General features: G+C 46.6%; 1 protein-coding gene and 1 pseudogene across 1 annotated transcript; both read right to left on the bottom strand.

The window, feature by feature from the left end:
* Positions 1 to 19,858, bottom strand: part of LOC137535283 (zinc finger protein 585A-like) — a 389,395-nt pseudogene that overhangs the window by 18,056 nt on the left and 351,481 nt on the right.
* Positions 646 to 10,074, bottom strand: LOC137535835 (gastrula zinc finger protein XlCGF66.1-like). Its single transcript, XM_068257723.1, has 7 exons — positions 10,029 to 10,074; positions 7,265 to 7,383; positions 1,495 to 1,629; positions 1,286 to 1,409; positions 1,080 to 1,177; positions 735 to 967; positions 646 to 655 (listed from the first exon to the last, which is right to left on the bottom strand). The coding sequence occupies exons 1-7, from the start codon at positions 10,072 to 10,074 to the stop codon at positions 646 to 648; spliced, it is 765 nt and encodes a 254-aa protein (XP_068113824.1).

Below are 19,858 nucleotides of genomic sequence, written 5' to 3'. Positions count from 1 at the left end.
CAACGCAGGCGCAGTGGTTTTCTGACTTTAAAGTCAGAAATTCCAGAAGTGAACCGGAGGCGGGGCCGGAGCATCGGTGAGCGGCTGCGCGGGCACAGGATGTCTGCGGGGGACCATTAGAAGCCCCGGGTAAGTTCAGCTCATTTTCCTCCGACCCCCCTACAGTATCCCTTTAAACTTGATCATACAAAGGGGGTAGACCGATGACATAAGGGGATCAGCGCTGGAACTAAATTAGCAGAGATGTAACACTTTATTAGTTCAATCAGCAAAAGGCCCTGCTGAAGTCTCAGAGGAAAAGAGGACAGCCTAATGTGAGAGAATAAACAGACCTTTCTCTTCCCCAGGGTGTCTGTACTGTTATTGTTAGTAAGTTGTCACCAAATACTATCATGACTGATAGTTTTAGATGGCAAAAGTCTAACATGAGCAGATAGCATATCCCCTAATATGGCCAGTCTGTGAGCAGTGACAGTCATGACAGCAATACAGATACACATTATCCTACATATTCTGCTGATTGCTCACCTGTTCTGCCCTCTGTAACAGTGTCCTCCTCTTTACTTGTCCTCATCATGTCACCCTCCTCCATAGACTGCTTATCACTCCTCACGTATGTCTCTTCTTCCTCTTTAATTGTCCTCCTCATGTCACCCTTCTCCATAGACCGCTGATCACTCCTCACATATGTCTCTTCTTCTTCCTCTTTACTTGTCCTCATCATGTCACCCTCCTCCATAGACTGCTGATCACTCCTCACATGTGTCTCTTCTTCTTCCTCTTTACTTGTCCTCATCCTGTCACCCTCCTCCATAGACTGCTGATCACGCCTCACATACGTCTCCTCTTCTTCCTCTTTTATTGTCCTCATCATGTCACCCTTCTCCATAGACCGCTGATCACTCCTCACATACCTCTCTTCTTCTTCTCCCTCTTTAACCACAGCATTTCCATGTAGTTCTCCACCCTAAGTGCACAAAGTGAGAGATAATGTAAAATGTGAATACAGATAACAACATACACAGAAGGAAAGAATGTGTCACAGTTTGGAGTCTCTGGAGACCCTCAGCCCCACCTACCTGATAATGGTGAGGGATGGTGGGATCTTCTTGTGGACAATTCTGGGAATAAAGAGAACCTGTACATCTCTCTGGTGAGTTTCTGTTACTGGATCCATCTGTAGGAAACACGCACTGACTGAATATATTGTCTCCATGTGTTTATAGAATGATGGGGGGATTTAGGTCTGCACTCTTTTTTACAAGACATGAAAGTCTCCTCTTACCTGGTGATGTGAGGGGCGGCTGATTCTCCATCATGGTGTCCTTGTAGAGGTCCTTGTGCCCTTCCATATACTGCCACTCCTCCATGGAGGAACATATAGTGACATCCTGACACCTTTTAGGAACCTGACACATACAATGACACAGTCAAAATCCACATACACCCCTTGCTGTTACTGGATAATATCCCATAATTCCCAGCACTGCTCACCTCTCCTGTTAGCAGCACCATCATTTTTCTGATGACTTCTAGAATCTTCCACTTGATGTGTCTCTCAGATATCAGGAGTTGAGGTGGGGGCACCATGATGGTCACATGATCACCAGACTTTACTGGAGGAAAACTCTGTATAGAAAGAACAACAATGTCACATGATCTACCAAACTCCTCCTCACCTCTCCAGTCAGCTGTGTGCAGGGCCGGGACAAGGTTCCCCAGCACTAGAGGCGGAGAGTCCAAAGTGCCCCCCCTTCCAGCTGTGCCCACCCAGTGTAGGTAGCAGATGTAGCACCAGTATTAAAGGAAACCCCATTTATACAAATAATTAAAATGAACAAATATACACATATACACAGGATACACCATTCACAGCCTCCCTTAGGGGAGGGGGGTACATTTTAAATATTTTTATAAGTGAGGTGCTTAGTTCCCTTTACGTAGGTTGCCCCTCCCCCTCGGTACAGGTAGCCATACATGCCCCAGTATTAAGCATCTCCTGCCCATTTTAGATAGGCAGATCAGCCCTCAGTATAAACAACCACATGCACAATGGACAAGCACCATGCACTATAGCCATTCAGCTGCTACAGTAAAATCCCTTTAAGGTAAATGCCAAGGGACCAGGAAAACGCATTTGCTGGGACCTGAGGACAGAGTTTACTATATCCAGAGGTTTACAATATAAGAGTTTACTAGAACAAGATTCTACTGTATTAATTATACCCAGAATGTCCAGAAAGGCATAAAATTACATGTCAAACCTAAAACACCTAAGCCTCAGAAATAAGCTTGAAGCTAAGCCTCAGAAAAAGCTAAGCATGTGCAGAAGACCCAGACTGGACCTGACTGAGCCAGTTACCGGGGCTGATTGCTGCTGAATGGCAGAGCGCGGGAGGAGGGTGAGGGGCTCACACATGCTTATGGGGCTGGAGGAAGCCCCAGGTAAGTATTGAATCTTTATAGGTTTTGATCTCTGGTACAATTTAAAGAGACGCTTGTGACGAATCAATGTTTATTCTTCCTAAATAAGTAGTTAGAGCCTTATAAAATATTCCCTTTTGCCACTATTAAAAAGTGACAGCAGATAGGGAAAGGCTTGGTTCATAAAAAGATCAGGGAAGCCAGGGGTTAACACAGTTCCTCTCCCTGGTCAAATGTAGCAAGCACTGACTCCTCTAATTACAGCTCCTCTCACCTCACTGTGACCTAAGTGGGTTTCCTGGCCCAGGACCCCCAACCAGGCAGAAAGAGAGAAATCTCACACCTACACTGCCCTCATCCAGACTTGGTGTCTTCTCAGTTCCATGCTTTAAAAGAGCCAACCCCAGGGGGTCTATCAGGATTACCTCAGCTGAAGGATCAAAGGGAATCCATCTCCCAGCTGACCCCCATGTGGCCATGAGATGCCTATATTCATATGTTCTCCATATTTTCCTCATAATTCATGGCATAGGAAGTTCCTAGGCCGCTGAAAAGTGCACAAGTTCTGAGGTTCACCTTGGTGTAGGTGCTGAGAGAGTTTGGACAAGCTAGTTGCTTCCAAACTCAGATTACAAGGGGAGAAGTAAAACATTGTGTTATGATTCATATCTGGTCCTCGTGTTTGGTACCATAGGATTCCTAACATCACACTGGTTATGAATATTCATTCCGGTTCTTGATGTGACCTATGGGTATGGAGGGAAAGGGCAAAATATGAATTGGCCCAAAATCTCTCCCTGCCTAAGGGGGCACTGCCTTATTCAAATTGCACAAGGCTGGACTTGTACGTGTCATAGCTCCCCCCACCTACAGTGAGGAACAAAACTCCCATGACACAAAGGTCCAGCATCCCTTACCTTGAATCTGACGTCGAAGCAACATCAATCGACCAGCCAGCTGGACACTGGCGCAAAATCTCCATCTTGGATTTCTCACAAGGCCTCTGGCCGCATGGCAACCGCCATCTTGGACTTTTCTCCAAAGACTTACGATTGCCGCATGGACTACCAATAACGGTATTTGAACTGTATATTAAGACGTTCTGTATCTTTTCATCTCTATTCTCTTTCTATCCAAACCAATCTGTTCTGCCGGTTTATCTATCTGTGGGCTGAATTAAGCTGTGTGTATGTAGTTTTAGAATAAAACTAACGATTTTATCGTTCAGTCTTGTGTCTGTTCTGGTCATCTGATTGCTGCTATAACGAATCTGCCCTCTGAAGAGTCAGTCATACTACCACATTGTTTTATTATTTGCTTATAAATTATTTATTTGCTAGCTAGGTTGTAAATAACCATTTCTTCCTTCCAGGATTAGCTAGTACCCGATTTCCTGTGCGAAATCAATAACTTTAGTTCCTCGATTTGACACAATCGAGATTGCATCATATACGGATCCAGTAACATTTCTTTAAACGTCACATTGCTCACAGTCTTTAAGCCGTTGGAAGTGACTATTCCCCGAACGGTGACTGGAGCATGTCGAACGTGATTGAGCTGGCTACCGTATTATGATAGCGTTGGGGTCTCTTCGCCCTAGTTGGTGACTGTCTGCTCCTCAATCAGGCAGTGGTGGCAGTGTATTTACCCGATTTCCAGCGAGAAATCGATATTTTTAGTTTACCTGTTGTACCTACAATCGGGATTGTACATGTATGGCCACCTCCAACCAATCTTAACCGTTTACTACGCACACAGTGAATTTGCCTCCAGCAGTCTCTAGTGCATGAGACCTGCATGGCAACAGTGGCCTAGTAATACAAGATTGGTGAGGGACTGTCCCATTACATATTGTCGGCAGCTGCGCGACCAATCTTTATTGTCAGTCTGTTCACCGTATTTCCTGCGTATGCTAACGGGAGCAGATTAAAATGGGATTGGCACGCTCTGTCGCATTAACCTTCTCAGTCTGACGATCCAGCAACCAGTCTTCGTTGTCCGTCTGCACCCGTACTTCCTGCGTACGCTAACGGGAGCAGATCTCGACGGGATCGCGGGGCTTGATTGTCGCACGCTGTAACAAAATTTTCAGCCTTATTTATCCTATCCTACAAGTTTCTATACCTATTCTAATGTGCTCTGGCTTACTGCAGCCTTTTCTAGTTGTGCTGTCTCTCTAATACAGTGGTCCTCAATCTAAGGCCCGCGGGCCGAATGTGGCCCCCGAGACATTTTTACTGGCCCCCAATCACAAAATGTATAGATGTGGTGCAGTGGCCTTTAAATAATGGTGGCCCACATATAGACTAGCAGTGCTGGCACCACCAATCCACATACTGTTGAAGTCAGTGAGCAGTCATTCACTGGCTTCCAATTCTGCATCAGGTGACACTGCTGTCCAATTGGACGTCAGGTTGTTACCTGGGTATGCTTCACTGTCTGGTGCACAAAGACATTGTTCGGGTGCCACATGACTGAATGGCTGATGATGGGAGTTCTCCTCCAGGCATGATAGGGGTGATGTTCATGATATTCAATGTAATGTTTTTCAACATCATTTTATGTATTTTCCAGCCCCCCCAGCAGTCTGAAGAATGTTGACCCGGCCCTTGACCAAAAAAGTTTGGGGACCCCTGCTCTAATGTATCTAATCTTTTCTTTGTCAAGCTTTGCAGACCCAGGGAGGAATGCACTGCCTCTGCTATGCAGGGACAAATTATGCACGCCCCCTCCAGGCTCACTCCTGTGTGCTTTATTTCTCACTCACAGGCAGCTTCCCTGCTCTCAGTCTCAGTGTGTCTGTGAGGATGAGGGAGGAGGGAGCTGCCGGTCACATGCTGACAAACTGTGACCCAGACGCAAGAAGAAACAGCTGCGTTTATAAAGGAGTCCGAGGATTCTTGTCATGCTTCAGTGGCAAAGAGCCGCAGAGGCAGAAGGTAAAACTTTTTCTAAACTTGAAAATACCATCTGAAGGATGCATTCACTGTGTAATAATAAAAACTTGTCATGCAAACATAAGGCAGTATACATCCTGTTACTTTTCAGTATACTTCCTGTTTCGGCGGCCATCTTTACTGTTTATAAAACTTTTTTTATTGCCAATATTACGCGGGAGCAAAATAGAGAATGTCACAGAGGGGGCTAGGAGATGTCCCGGAACAGCCTGATATGTTTATTTATATAACATTTCTTCAATACAGATTATCTTTAAAGGACAACTATCAAAGTTTATGGGGGTTTTTTTGGAAGCATAGGTCTCACCGGCAGGTGCTTTTGAGGTAATCCGTGCAGGCCAGAGTTGTGGGCGGGGGGCAACGTAGGTAGACCCCTTTCTCCTCTCCTGGTAGGACTCCTATGACTCACTGGTGTCACTACAGTGCTCTTTGTTACAGCTTCCCTTCCTTGGTTGGCAGTATACACTTCCTCACTTCCTGTTGCTTCTGTTACGTTGGGCAGCTGTGTGGTCAGTTTTCTCTCCCTCTATAGTGGGGTATGCTGTTCCTTACACTTATTTTTTTCTATTTGATCTACTCACCATTACTAATACATCATGGTATGCTCCAGCACTTTGCTGCAGCATTGATTGCATCCATATGCAATAGTTACTCCACTGAGCAGTGTGACATTATGCAGTTATTTAAGATACTGATTATATACCACAGCATTATGGTTCTGCTTGTTTAACGGTTTTTAATAATTAATGGTGTAATAAATGATTGTATCTGTAGATTAATCTTGGGTTGGCGCAGTGATTTGAGGCTTAGCTTTTTTAGGTTTGACAGCCCCCAGTATTAGGCAGCCCCCCCCCCCCCACCCCAAGTTAAAGATCCAAATAAGTCCGCCTTCCCCTGAGTATTAGGCAGGCCCCTTCCCAAGTTAGATAGCCAGAGAAGCCCCCAGTATTAGTCAGCCCCCTCCACAAGTCAGATAGCCAAATGCCTCCCCAGTATTGGGTAACCCCCAACCCCTAGTTAGAAAGCCAGATCGGCCCCCAGTATATGAAAGCCCCCTTCCCCAATTAACCTAGCCTGATGTGCTTCCAGTGTTAGACAGCCCCTCTTGCCAAGTTAGATAGCCCCCTTCTTAGTATAGATAACCAGATGAAGTCTCAGTATTAGGCAGCCCCCCCCCTTCCCATGTTAGATAGCCAGATTACCCCCCCCCCCAAATATTAGGTAGCCCCCACCCCAATTTAGATAACCAGCTGAACCCTCAGGTATTAGTAGCCCCCACTCCCTGGTTTAGTTATTCAGATTTGCCCCCAGTATTAAGTACCCCCCTCCTCATATTACATAGCCAGATCAGTCCCCAGTATTAGGCAACCCCTTTCCCACAAGTTAGATAGCCAAATCAGCTTCAAATATCAGGTAGCCTCCTCCCCAAGCTATCCAGATGTGCCCCCAGAATTAGGTAACCCTCTCCTCATGTTAGATAGCCAGATAAGCATCCAGTACTAGCCAGCCTCTTAAACGGAGCAGCCCCCCCCCCCCCCCCGCCATGCAGAGTTGTGAGCAGGGCCTGTAGTGCTGCCTACTCACCTCACCGCTCCAGCAACTCAGCTGCGTTAGGCTCACAGCATCTCCTTGTCTTCCTCTAGTCATGAAAATAATGAGAGATACCACTAGAGGGAGACAGAGAGAAGATGCTGCAAGCCTGCGACATGACTGAGTTCCCGGTGTGATGAGGAGCAACACTACAAGCTCTGCTCGCAACTCTGTATCAACCATGCAAGGGGTGCACTCGAAGGGAGGGTCATGGGTGCGCCCTCAGGGACTAGTGCCTTCCCTGCCTCTGCCTTGGCCTGGCTAAGATAAGAGACATCCGGAATCTACCTCACCTCTCCAGTCAGCAGATAGATGATCTCTAGGGTGAAGTTAAATATCCTCTCAGTCATTTGGTCCTCATCCATCCTCAGTGATGTGGTCAGGTGATCTGATCTGTACAGGATGCTGCTGCCTTTTGATAGATAAAAAAGAGAGGATAATCTAGGCTGTACAGCTGTCAGTGGTGAAACTACCAATACAGGATCCCTCTCTTCCCAGCACTCCCCACTGCTGTCACTTGGGGGTGGTAGCGCCATGCAGAGTATCCCAGGAAAGCATAAAAAGTTGGTTTATAGCTACCTGTGCACTATACTCACAGCGTGCTGTAGTCCTGTCCTCCCTCTGCCTCCTCTCCTCACATCCACCTCCCACTGTTACCATTCCTGTGATGTTACAGCATTGCTGGTAGTGGTAGATGGATGAGGATATGAGGAGAGAAGAGGCAGAGACTGAGGCTAATTGGAGCAGAGGACTGGAGCACACTGTGACAGCTAGCTACAAACCAATGCAAATCCCACCTCTTATTACTCAGTTTACACAGCATGGAGGTGGGGGAAGAAAGAAATACTGGAGGTGGACATGGCTATACTGGGAAAGAAATTGCATTATTGGGGAGGGAGACATTACATATTGGAGGATAATGGCGATGCTGGGGGGGGGGGGGAGGGGGGGGGGCATGGCTATACTGGGAAAGAAAAGGCATTACTGTGGTTGGGGACACTATATACTGGAGGATAATGGCAATGCTGGGTGACACAGGGAGGACATGGTTATACTGGGAGAGAAATTACATTACTTGGGTTGGGGACATTATATACAGAAGGATAATGGCAATGCTGGGGTTGAGAGAAATTACATACAGGGGGATAATAGCAATGCTGAGGGACACAGAGGAAACTGGCAGCGCTAGTCTAATTTAGGGGACCCGGCAGGAAACCTCAAAGGGAACAGTTCTCTAATCCCAGCATCCTCTACAGCAGGAAGCATTGTGATTGGCTGATTACTGCGGATGTTGTTTACTACAATCTGTCTGAAATCTAGCAGTATGAGAAGGTGCTGTCCACCCAATCACGTTATCAGAATTTCCCTATGAGGTTTCCTGCTGAGTCCCCTAAAATAGACTAGCACCGAGATGCCAACCATAATCTATGGCACATGTAGGGGGACCACACGTTACAGCAGTTATATAAATGTCTCTTGTATGGCAATTACTGCAAGGGCGGTGATCAGGATAGTGACAGGTGTACTATGACCTCCTCTGTAACAAAGTAAGTCCACCCCGACCTCTGCTCTGCTCAGTATACAGTAGAATATGGTTATAGTAAACTCTGATACAGTAAGCCTCTGGATATAGTAAACTCAGTCCTCAGCACATAGGACTAATTCTGATATAGTAAACTTCAAAAATAATAATAATAATAACTACTTTTCCTGGTCCCTTGGATTTTACTATAAAAGGATTCTACTGAATAACAAGAATCACACAATTACCTCTGCCAGCCGTGTGTTCTCCACCTCGTGTAACGTCTCTTCCTGCCTGTTTAATAGTGTTGTCCGGATCATGAACGATTCTGGTCTTTGATCCGAATCTCTTTTGTGAGTCGAATCATCCGGATCATCAAAATAAGTGATTCGGATCACAAAGGGGGCGAGGCCAGGAGCGGCACGCCCCCTCTCAGCGGGCAGCGGGGTCCTGAAAGCAGAGCAGAAAAGGATCGCTCTGTTGGAGGGGAGCCAGGCTTGCAGGGACAGGTAGATGAGAGAGAGGGGACATCGGTGCCACTGCTAGATATGTGTAGAGCACACATACTGGCTGTAATGTGCTGCTCATTATAGGCTGTCTGTTCCGTAGTGCTGCATAGTGAACAAATTGGAAACTTTTGGCTCAGAAGCACAGCTCAGTAACTTTGTAGACGTGCTGGGCTAGAATGACAGGGCAGGCACTGTGATTTGCAGGGCAATATGATCCTCCTGCACTGCTCTAAATAGCTGCACTTCACTTCTAGGAATGCTTTGGGGAATGCTTTCTTTCACTGTGCGACGTTTGCATTCAAAGTATACAGATGAACATATAGGTGAAATATATGTAAAGCATATGATTGCAGCATGTGGGTATTGTGTGCAAACAAACATTTCTGCTCTCTGCTCGTCCCTCCTCCCTTCTCTGTCCACTCCCTGCCCGTCTGTCCACCATCTCCCCTTCTCTGTGTGTCCACCCCCCTCCCCTTCTCCTGTCCTGTTAGTCATTTCACCCCGAATGCTTCCCTTGTAAAATGATCCGAGATTCGGATCAAAGATCCGGATCTTTTCAATGATCCGATTCGAATCATCCGAATCATTGAAAAGATCCGAACTTCACATCTCTACTGTCTTTGGTTAAATTTTTTTTCCTGGTTGTGCGTTCCACTTGGGAGAGGTGAGATCGCCATCTTGTGGTAAATAGGCTAACTGACGCATCTATTTGTGAAATAACCAGCAGACAGAATCTAAAGATACACTTGACAAAGACAAGACAAATAACATTTATATTGAGCTTTTCTCCTGGCGGACTCAAAGCGCCGGAGCTGCAGCCACTAGGACGCGCTCTATAGGCAGTAGCAGTGTTAGGGAGACCTGCCTAAGGTCTCCTACTGAATAGGTGCTGGCTTACTGAACATGCAGAGCCGAGATTCGATCCCTGGTCTCCTGCGTCAGAGGCAGAGCCTTGAACCATTACACCATCCAGCCACTTACATGCAAAGCGATCCTAAAGTGAAAAAAAAAATGCCCATTTATCACCTGGGGCTTCTTCCAGCCTTCGGAAGTCCTCTTGCTCCCTCGCCATCATCCCGTGCTCAGCTGTTCCTCTGCTGTCCCCCTCCATAATCAGCCAACTGATGAGTCGTCCGGCCGCTGCGTATGTGTGGGGCTGGCTGTGTGTGTCCTCTGCTCTATCACACTCCTTCAGCCGTGAGCATTCTGTACATGCGTGGTAGCAATTTTTGCTTACTGTTGAACACTCTTGGTCACAGCAGCACGATAGAGGATGCACACGGCACAGGACCACACATCCAGCATTGGAGGGGGACACCGGGGGAACGGCAGAGTGCGAGATGACTGTAGGGGGCCAGGAAGACTTCAGGGGCTGGAAGAAGCTACGGGTAAGGCAATTTTTTTTCACTTTAGGTTTCCTTTAAAGGATACGTCCAGGCATTTAAAAAAAAAAAAGATCCACTTACCTGGGGCTTCCTCCAGGCCCTGGCAGCCGTCCTGTGCCCTTGTGGCAGCTCCGGTGGCTCCCGGTCTCCTCTGCTGGCACAGCCGACCTCTCCAGGTCGGGTTCCAGGTCGGCCTCTTCTACGTGGGTCACGTGGTCTCGCCAACGTCAGTAGGACACTACTGCGCAGGCTCAGAACTACTGCACCTGCACAGTACCGTCCTGATGACGTCGGCGAGACCGGTAGCCACCGAAGCTACAGCGAGGGCACAGGATGGCTGCTAGGGGCTGGAGGAAGCCACTGGTAAGAGGATCTCTTTTTTTTTTTTTTTTTTTTTTTTTTTTTTAAGTGCTTGGATGTATCCTTTAAAGAGACTCTGTAACAAATTGTTTATCTTTATTTCTTCTATGCTATAAGTTCCTATGCCTTTTCTAATGTGGTCTGGCTTACTGCAGCTTTTCCTAATTGCACAGTAGCTGTGTTATCTCTGTTATATGATCTAATCTTCTCTCTATAGTCGGCACAGTCAGGCTGAGGCAGTCAGACTGGAATGTGCAGGGCTGCTTGTGATTAGCTAGAAGCTGTACACACCCCCTGCAGGCTCTGTGTGACTAACACACTCTGCTTAGCTGAGCCTATTAGAAGCTGGTTAGTTTGTTTGTAAACACTGCCTAAAACTGGCAATTACAAGCCAGGTTTGCAGCAGAGAATGGCAGAAACAGCACAGAGGGGACCAGGAGCACATAATGAATAGAATGGTATGCTTTTTATTGTAAGAATTTCAGAGTACAGATTCTCTTTAAGGCTTATAGTGAAGTCTACCAGGCAAATATCATTAAAGTATGCCTGAGATAAAGAAAAAAAATATACATACCTGGGGCTTCCACCAGCCCCCTTCAAGCTAATAAGTCCCTCGCCGCCATACTGCAGCTGTTGGATCTTCCGCTACGGCTCCCAGTACTTTAGGCAGTCAGGGCATAGTGCGGATGTGAGGCTGCGTTCTCTGTCGTGCTCCCATAGACAGTACTACTGCACAGTACTACTGTGGGAGCGCACACGGCCGGACTTCATCTGCGCTGACTGGCTGAATTACTGGGACCAATAGCAGAAGATCCAGGCAGCGGAGGAAGATGGTTATGGACCAATTATCCTGAAGGGGACTGGAGGAAGCCCCAGGTATGTATAAATGTTTCTTTTTATCTTAAGTACATTTTAATGCCATAGATATAAAGAAACAGTAAAGACAATACAAAAATACTATATACTTCAAGTCGCAGTGGCACTATAAGTCATAACAGCCATAGGCCTAGATCTTAACCCATAAATGCATTAGCAAAGTGGCATCCACCATTTATCACAGTGCCTTATATTAACCACCAGCAAGGCCTAAGACAGGGCCTACTTATTATCTAGTATCTAGTACAATAGAAGCTATTACCTGGTCTGTAATATACAGTATATTAAGATGGGTTATTTTCCTGTAATATTTAAGGTTATCTGACTTTATATATCACTAGTAGAAAGGTCTGACCCTTGAAAATGGGCCTCTGCCGTGTCCCCCACCAACGCGCACATGGTCATGACCCTTACACACGTAAACCCATCCCCCCTCCACCATCCACTGTCCGCGTGCCGTGCATGTGCGCCAGGCATGACGCAAGGACACAGGAGGACACAGGACAAGGAGATTATTATATAGGATGAATGAAGTTGTGTCCTATCGGTGCGCCCGGAGAAGGCTCTGCCAATATAAAGCCTGGTAATGTCAGCAGAAAATGAGTTCCTGAATATGCATATAAGAAGCGCTTCACACTCTAAAGACAGTCCTAATAGTGTTAATGCAACAATATCCGAATCTTCTAGGTACACAATAGGCTGAAATAACACTCGGCACTCAAAGATATGTCTTCTGAGGGAAAAGGGGAATCAGTCCGCACTTGTGCGGGTTCAAAGAATCACACTCTATTGAGGCACCTGTATGGTAAAGGACACGCACGTGAGCAAGCGCCGGCTAGGCGTGAAACGGCTGTTGTGCCGTCCACCCTTCCCCTGGTCGGAGCAGTGCTTTTCAGGGCTGCTAGATTTGGGCGCAGCCGGCGCCTCCATAGACTACAATAGGAATCACTCCTATTGCAGCGCTCAGTGAGTAACGTCGGAGCCGTCAGCAGACGGAGCTGAGGTTGCTTAAAAACATAATAATTATTTCATTCCCCCACTATCCATGGGGGCCTGGAGGGGGAATAGTAATTGAATCGGCCCGGACTTGTGCAGAAGCAGGATCAGCCATATATCGCTGTATCCTGCGCCCAAGTCTACCGGTGCCAATTTCAAATGTACTCCCCCTGGTCACCACTGTCCCCAGCACTCCAGCACCACCATCCATTAAGGTTTGACCAAATCAATGTTGTATGGCAGATGTGACGTATCATTTGTATGATGAATGTATACTCGCATGGCAACAAGAGGCAATAAAGCAATTAAAGTGACAGTGTCCGATCTGTCTCAATGTACAGAAGATATCCAAATCTTCAACACAATCCTCAGCATCAGACCACTGAGGCAGGAAGAGAGCCTCAAATTCCTGAGCATATTTCATCTTTTAGCCACATTGGGTTAGCTAAAAAGTCCTTATGTCCGATTGTCCGGGCGCACTTCCGTATTCAGGATTGAGCAACTTCCCCATTTCAATCAGAACTGCAGAAACAAAATAAACAAACTGTTTCACTTACCTGGGGCTTCCCCAAGCCCCCAGCAGCCATCCTGTCCCGCGCCACTCCTCAACGAGTCTCCGTTCGCCCGCCGCCAGCTACTTTCGGTTTCGGCGCCGGGCCACTGCGCCTGCGCGGCTCTGGCCACGCATATTCTTTCTTTGCGTTCCCCGCTATTGCAGAGGGGAATGCGAAGAAAGGATACGCTTGGCCAGAGCCGACCGAGCGGCGGCGGGGGAAAGGAGACTTGTTGAGGAGCGGTGAGGGACAGGACAGCTGCTGGAGGCTTGGGGAAGCCCCAGGTAAGTGAAACAATGTGTTTATTTTGTCTCTACAGTTCCGCTTTATGCATGAGACTCGCTCTGTCTCTCCCAGTGTGTCCCTCTTGCTCATTTTGAAATGCTGGGATCAAAATTAGGTTCACAGACATCCACTGTTTATACTGAAAAACAGCTTTATTTATAACAGAGGCTAACACACATACAGAGACACCTGAACATACTGCTCCATCTCACACCCATCCTGCATCCCGTGCAATGCCCAATAGGGCTAAATCTGCTATATGCTATAACAAAAATAATACAATTACCTCTTCCAACAAGATGTCCCCACCACTTCCTGTCTATGGATTCATTACTTCCTGCCTGTGCGTTCCACCTGCGTCGACATCTTGTGGTGAGTAGGCTAACTGCAGCCTGTTTGTGGAATTATCTGCACTCAATCGTTATTATTGTTCTCTATCACTGACTGCTGATATCCTTGTTTAAAAATACATCATATTCCGTTATTATAATGGTTATTAGCCCCAGACCATTGATGAAATGTAAAGCTGCCATGTGGATGTGGCTCCATAGTTGCAGGAAGAAGTGTCAGTTTCTTGCACCAGACTGGAAGGAAGTGGCAGAATTACTGGAGAAATTGTCTGGACTGGGATGTCCACTTAAAAGGGGCCCTATGATAGAGTGACCAGACGTCCCGGATTGCCCGGGACATGTACCGGATTCGGGGTCCGCTGTCCCAGGCAGGGCCGGGCCGAGGCATAGGCTGGAGAGGCTCCAGCCTCAGGGCGCAGTGTAGGAGGGGGCGCACAATTCATTCAGCTGTCATTCCTAATTTTGTATGAAGCAGAAAGAAATAAGAAAAGGGGATACATAGCAGTGACTGCAAGCCAGATAACTAGATATTAAGGTGTTGGGGAGGTTGTGGGCCCTGTGGGCCCTCTTAGTCTAATAGCAATCAGTGTGTGACAGCAGTGGTGGGAGGGATGGAGGGGCGCATTTTGGTGTCTCAGCCTTGGGTGCTGGAGGACCTTGTCCCTGCTCTGGTCCCAGGCTGCATGAGGTCCCAGGAAACATCCCGCTTTGAGCAGCGGAACGTCCCGGCCTCGGGACTCTGGCCACTGTTTCTGCATGAACTGGCAGCCCCGCTCCAGCCTTTTTAGTCTTCCGGTGTTCCGACACTGGCAGGCGAGCAGGGATAAGCAAGATGGCTGCCGAAGCCCTGTACTGGAGACTATTTGTGTCTCCAGTACAGGGCTTCGGGCGCCATCTTGCCGTAGTTCTGTCAGCGCAGGAGACAAGATCAGGAGCAGGAGCAAGATGGTCCCGGGAGCAGCGCGCCAGAGGCTGGAGACTTTTGTCAGGTGAGTAAATGCTTTCTTTTCCAGGTGAAATGTGCTCCCATTGCGTTTATTTTCTGGTGAAATGTTTCTCACATTGCGTTTATTTTGTACTGACATGTTTGCCCGCATTGCGTTTATTTTGTATTGACATGTTTGCCCGCATTGCGTTTATTTTGTACTGACATGTTTGCCCGCATTGCGTTTATTTTGTACTGACATGTTTGCCCACATTGCGTTTATTGTGTACTGACATGTTGCCCACATTGCGTTTATTTTGTACTGCCATGTTGTCCACATTGCGTTTATTTTGTACTGACACGTTGCCCGCATTGCGTTTATTTTGTGCTGACATGTTGCCCATTGCGTTTATTTTCTGGTGTCTGGGGTAACTGTTACTGCATTTATTATTTAATGGTCATAGATGGCTATGTTTGCTGCTTTGTGGTTACGGTATACTATTAGCATCACACAGTTTCTGCACACCCATGATGCGAAGTCTCGTTTGACCACATCATGGCGTAAACACTGCTTTCTTATGCCTCGCTGTTACATCATTACGTTAGCTCCGCCCACACAATGTCATGGCCACGCCCATTTTCGCGCCCCCACCCCCAGTCTTCGTTGCTCCAGCTCCTCAGTCCGCCCACTTTTCGCCGGGGTGCGCTGCGCACACCGCCCCCCACCCCTGGTCCCCCCCGTCCCAGGTTGGACCCACAAAAATCTGGTCATTCTAACTATGACGAAAAATTGTAAAACTTGAAATATGTGCAAACATATACAAATAAGAAGTACGTTTTTTCGTAAAATGAGCCATCAATTACTTTGCTCCTATGTTGCTGACACTTACAGTAGGTAGTAAAAATCTGACAGAAGCGACAGGTTTTGGTTTAGTCCAGGCATGCTCAAACTTGGCCCTCCAGCTGTTGAGGAAATACAAATCCCACAATGCATTGCAGGAGTCTGACAGCCACAGTCATGACTCATAAAGGCAAATGCATTGTGGGACTTGTAGTTCCATAACAGCTGGAGGGCCGAGTTTGCCCATGCCTGGTCTAGTCCATCTTTTCATAGGGGATTCTCAGGGATTTTTTTATTTTCAAAAGCACTTAATTAATGGCAGTTGCTCTGTCCAACTGCCAAAAAACTGTGTAGCGAGCAGGGAAGCTGGCCAGCATCATTGTTTAAATCTTTCATAGGGAATATCTTTATAAAGAAAGCCTTGCTGAGAAACCCCTATGAAGAGATGGACTAGTCCAAAACCTGTCGCTTCTGTCAGATTTCTACTACCTACTGTAAGTGACAGCAACATAGGAGAAAGGTAATTTATGGCTCATTTTACTCTGGTAAAAACGTACTTCTTATTTGTATTTGTTTGCACATATTTTAAATTTTACAATTTTTTGCCATAGTGTCCCTTTAACCACTTAAGTACCAGCGGTCTCTGCCTCCTTAAGGACCAGAGACCGCTGGTACAGGAATGCAGAATCCCGACGAAATACCGACGAATTGCCGCACATACCCGCTGCAACCGCCGTCATCGCCGCTCGCCGGGACCCCCAGGACATAGGCTCTGCCGTCATAGAGACTCTGCCGTCTCTATGACGGCAGAGCCATGTGATCCGGTCAGGAGCCACTTTCATTGGCTCCTGACCGTGTCTATCAATGTAAGCCAATGGGAGCGGCTTACATTGATAGACACGGCCAAGAGCGAATGAAATGGCTTCTGACCGGCTCACATGGCTCTACCGTGAGATGCGGTGAGACTCGTCGGGTTTGAGCAACGCGATCAGCGGGGAGCAGCGGAAACGGTGGATGCGCGCAGCGGCGGCTAATTGAAATCTACCCTGCCAGCCAGGAGCCCACCAACACAGGACGTAGATTTCAATTAACTCGGTAGTTAATCCCTTCATATCTCTCCTGGGACTCCCACTCTCTTCTGGCCATGCTCCTCCTCCCAGCAGCTGACAGACTGGTAGCCAGGAAATAGAAGTCCTCTCCTACCTCCACCATACTGAGCATATGGGAAATATCCTGGAAATCAGGTGGCTGGAAGGGGTGACAGCTCGGATGTAGAATAACATGGACACTATTGGCCAGATTTAGTATCCTTGGTGAAGACATGACCATTCAGGTGCCAAGCTTCATGCAGGCATCAGAAATCAGTGATGGGAAAGGAGTAAAGGAGGAAATGCTACTGCTCCATGATGTCAATAATGTCACATTTATGTGAAGTTGCCTTACAGCATATCTGTAGTTACACATGTAGTTACATTCATCTTCCACCCCATAGAGCAGCAGAAACTAAAGGGGCGTGGCCTGATGCCAGCTGCATGGACATTTAGCCCTGTAGCTCTGCTGTAAGCTCTCACAGTGACTGCACATCAGCCCCTTTTGCTCCCCCTCTGCCTCGTCCCACAGAGCTACCTCTCCTGAAGCCACGATGGCACAGAAGTGGAAGAAATCCACACTTAAACCTCGAAAACTGAGTTTTTTGGAGTCGCAGAGAAAGACATCCAAGATGGTACCCAGACTGGCACAAGGGAGCTGCTCTCTCTCTCTCCCTCTTTGCCTTTTGACCACAGAAAAAACACTTACGGTATCTGCTCAGAAGCCAGGACAGCGGGAAACTGAACAGCGGCAGTGGTGCTTCCACCTCAGACACTCCCACCACCTGAAACATGGCCAAATCTAGAACCACCATGGACCAGCAACAGGCACAGGTAGGCTTCAACCCTCCTACCTCTGACACTGCTTCTGCAGACCCATTAGCCCAGTTCCCAGGAGCAGATCAGCCCCTATCACAGACCTTCCTGAAGGACTTCATGCTGTCATTTAGAGAAGCTTTATACACAGTCATCAGACTACTCTCTGACCAATGTATGTACATCTCTACTGAAACCAATGAAAAGGTCACTAGAATAAAATGTATGGTGATAAAAGAGGATTTAATTGAAGAGGTTAAGTGGTTGAGAGAGAAGCTGGTCAATTCAGAAGACCACAAACAAAAAACTAATGTGAAAATGTGTGGCATCCCAGAATCAATCTCAATTAACAGCTTCAAGGCATACATATGAGATATTCTTAATGCTACAATTCCCAGCAAACTGGCTCATGTGAAAATTCGCGCGAAAACGGCCGTGCTAACAGTTAGCACTCTTTTGTGAATCAAGCCCCTAGTGTTTTAAAAAACAAAACAGAGCAGAACTAAGGACCCTTTAAACTTTTCTGCAGTAAAACCTTATCTCAATCTATCTCCCACTGTTTCTTTTTTTGTTTAATGTGCTGCAGAAAACAGGACTGTATAAGTTGGGTCAAAGAGCTCAGAGAAGCTCTTTTGCAATATGAAAACAATACGAGACGCTTTTCCTTGCTACTAATGTTCTATTTCTAATCTGTACTACACATACAAATCATTATCTAATAAGTTTATTTTCACTTCAGATTTGCTTTACGTTCTACAAACGTTGTTTCCCCCGAGAGGAAGCTTTCATCTACCTGACAGCAGCCCTCAAGGTGGTTAAGATGGGCTTACTTCCGTGATTGCTGGTCTCTCATAGACCTTGCACTGGTTATTGTTGTTTTTGTTTCTTTTATTGTTATTACTTTTGTTCTCCTACCTATCTCACCCTACAACATGGCCTGGGAGGACCTTTTTCAATGTGGTTGCTTCTGTAAGGGGGTCCTGATAAATGCTTATGGGGCACTAATGTTTTTACAATAATTGTATGTTATAGTTTGCATTCAACCCCTTTCCAACATGAGCATTAGATTAGCTATGCTTAATGTCACGGGTTTAAGTTTGCACCGAAAAATATACTTATTGTTGAAATCTGTTAAAGAAAAGATGGATAGCATCTGCTTCAAAAAATGCACCTTAACAAGGTGGATGCAGGGAAAGGTAAACATCCTGAATTCTCCTCCATATACCATAACACGTTAGACCAAAAAAAAAAAAAAGATAATGGGTGTATGCATAGCCATAAGATATATCCTAGGTTTAGAACTCCTCAAGTTAGAAAGTAGCACAAATGGCTGATTAGTAGTGGTTAAAGGGAACATTTGAGCCCCAGTATATACAGGTGTAACTCCAAAATACAGAATATCGTGCAAAATAGTAGTCAAAAGTCATATATATACTGTATATATGTATATGTGTACTGGTTAAAGGCACTGCCTTTGACATGGGAGACCAGGGTTCAAATCCTGGCTAGGGTCAGTACTCATTCAGTAAGGTGTTCAAGGCAAGACTCCCTAACACTGCTGGGTGGCCTCTTGAGCGCGTCCCTGTGGCTGCAGCTCTTGAGCGCTTTGAGTCCAACAGGAGAAAAGCGCTATACAAATGTTTGGATTATTATTATTATGATTTAACTCAGTAGTTCCTTTTAAAATGTGAAATTAATACAATATATGAAATAGGAGGAACCCTTTGCAGGTGTTTTGGATTAATTATTATTATTATTATTTGTTTATATAGCGCCAACATATTCCGCAGCGCTTTACAAAGCACAATAAGACGACAAGGGGAACATAGATACAACTAACAAATGTACAGCAGAGTTCCAATCAGCACAAATATTGTTACAGAAACAGTAAACATTAGGAGGATGACCCTGCCCTTGCGAGCTTACAATCTAATGGAGCTGATTAGAGTCTGAGCCTAGAATATTGAACCGTTTCACAATATTCTTATGGTCTGAGATTTTGAGTTTAGGGTTTTTATAAGCTGTAAGCCATACTCAGGGGAGCCTCTATGCATAGGCAGTACAGGCCATTGCCTGGAGTGCCATTGGTCCTGGGGCTGCCATGTTTCTGGATTAAACCATGCCCCCTGGATGAATCCATGCCCCCTGACTAAGCCCCACCCCCACAGGTGTTCTATTACTTGCTTCTAATGCATCTGCTTAGCGTACATTGCAGGCAGCTGACACTGTGTCCCTCTCTGCCTTGTACATCCTTCCCCCCTTTGTGCCTCCTTCTGTCCCTTTTGTGCCTCCTTCTGTCTCCTTGTGCCTCCTTCAGTCCCTTGTGCCATGTCTGACTCCCTGTTTGTCCTTCTGTCTCCCTTTATGCCCCCTGTCTCCC

Source organism: Hyperolius riggenbachi, chromosome 10, assembly GCF_040937935.1.
Source record: "Hyperolius riggenbachi isolate aHypRig1 chromosome 10, aHypRig1.pri, whole genome shotgun sequence".
Lineage (NCBI taxonomy): Eukaryota > Metazoa > Chordata > Amphibia > Anura > Hyperoliidae > Hyperolius > Hyperolius riggenbachi.
The sequence above is the reverse complement of the archived record's forward strand: the minus strand, read 5'-3'. Positions and strand labels throughout refer to the sequence as shown.

Coding starts and splice junctions, on each gene's coding strand:
- LOC137535835 (XM_068257723.1), bottom strand. CDS start 10,074: ATGGCGAGGGAGCAAGAGGACTTCCGAAGGCTGGAAGAAGCCCCAG. Junction 1,630..7,264: donor TCTATCTGCTGACTGGAGAG/GTGAGGTAGATT, acceptor CTTTCTATACAG/AGTTTTCCTCCAGTAAAGTC. Junction 1,178..1,285: donor GCCGCCCCTCACATCACCAG/GTAAGAGGAGAC, acceptor TGTTTCCTACAG/ATGGATCCAGTAACAGAAAC.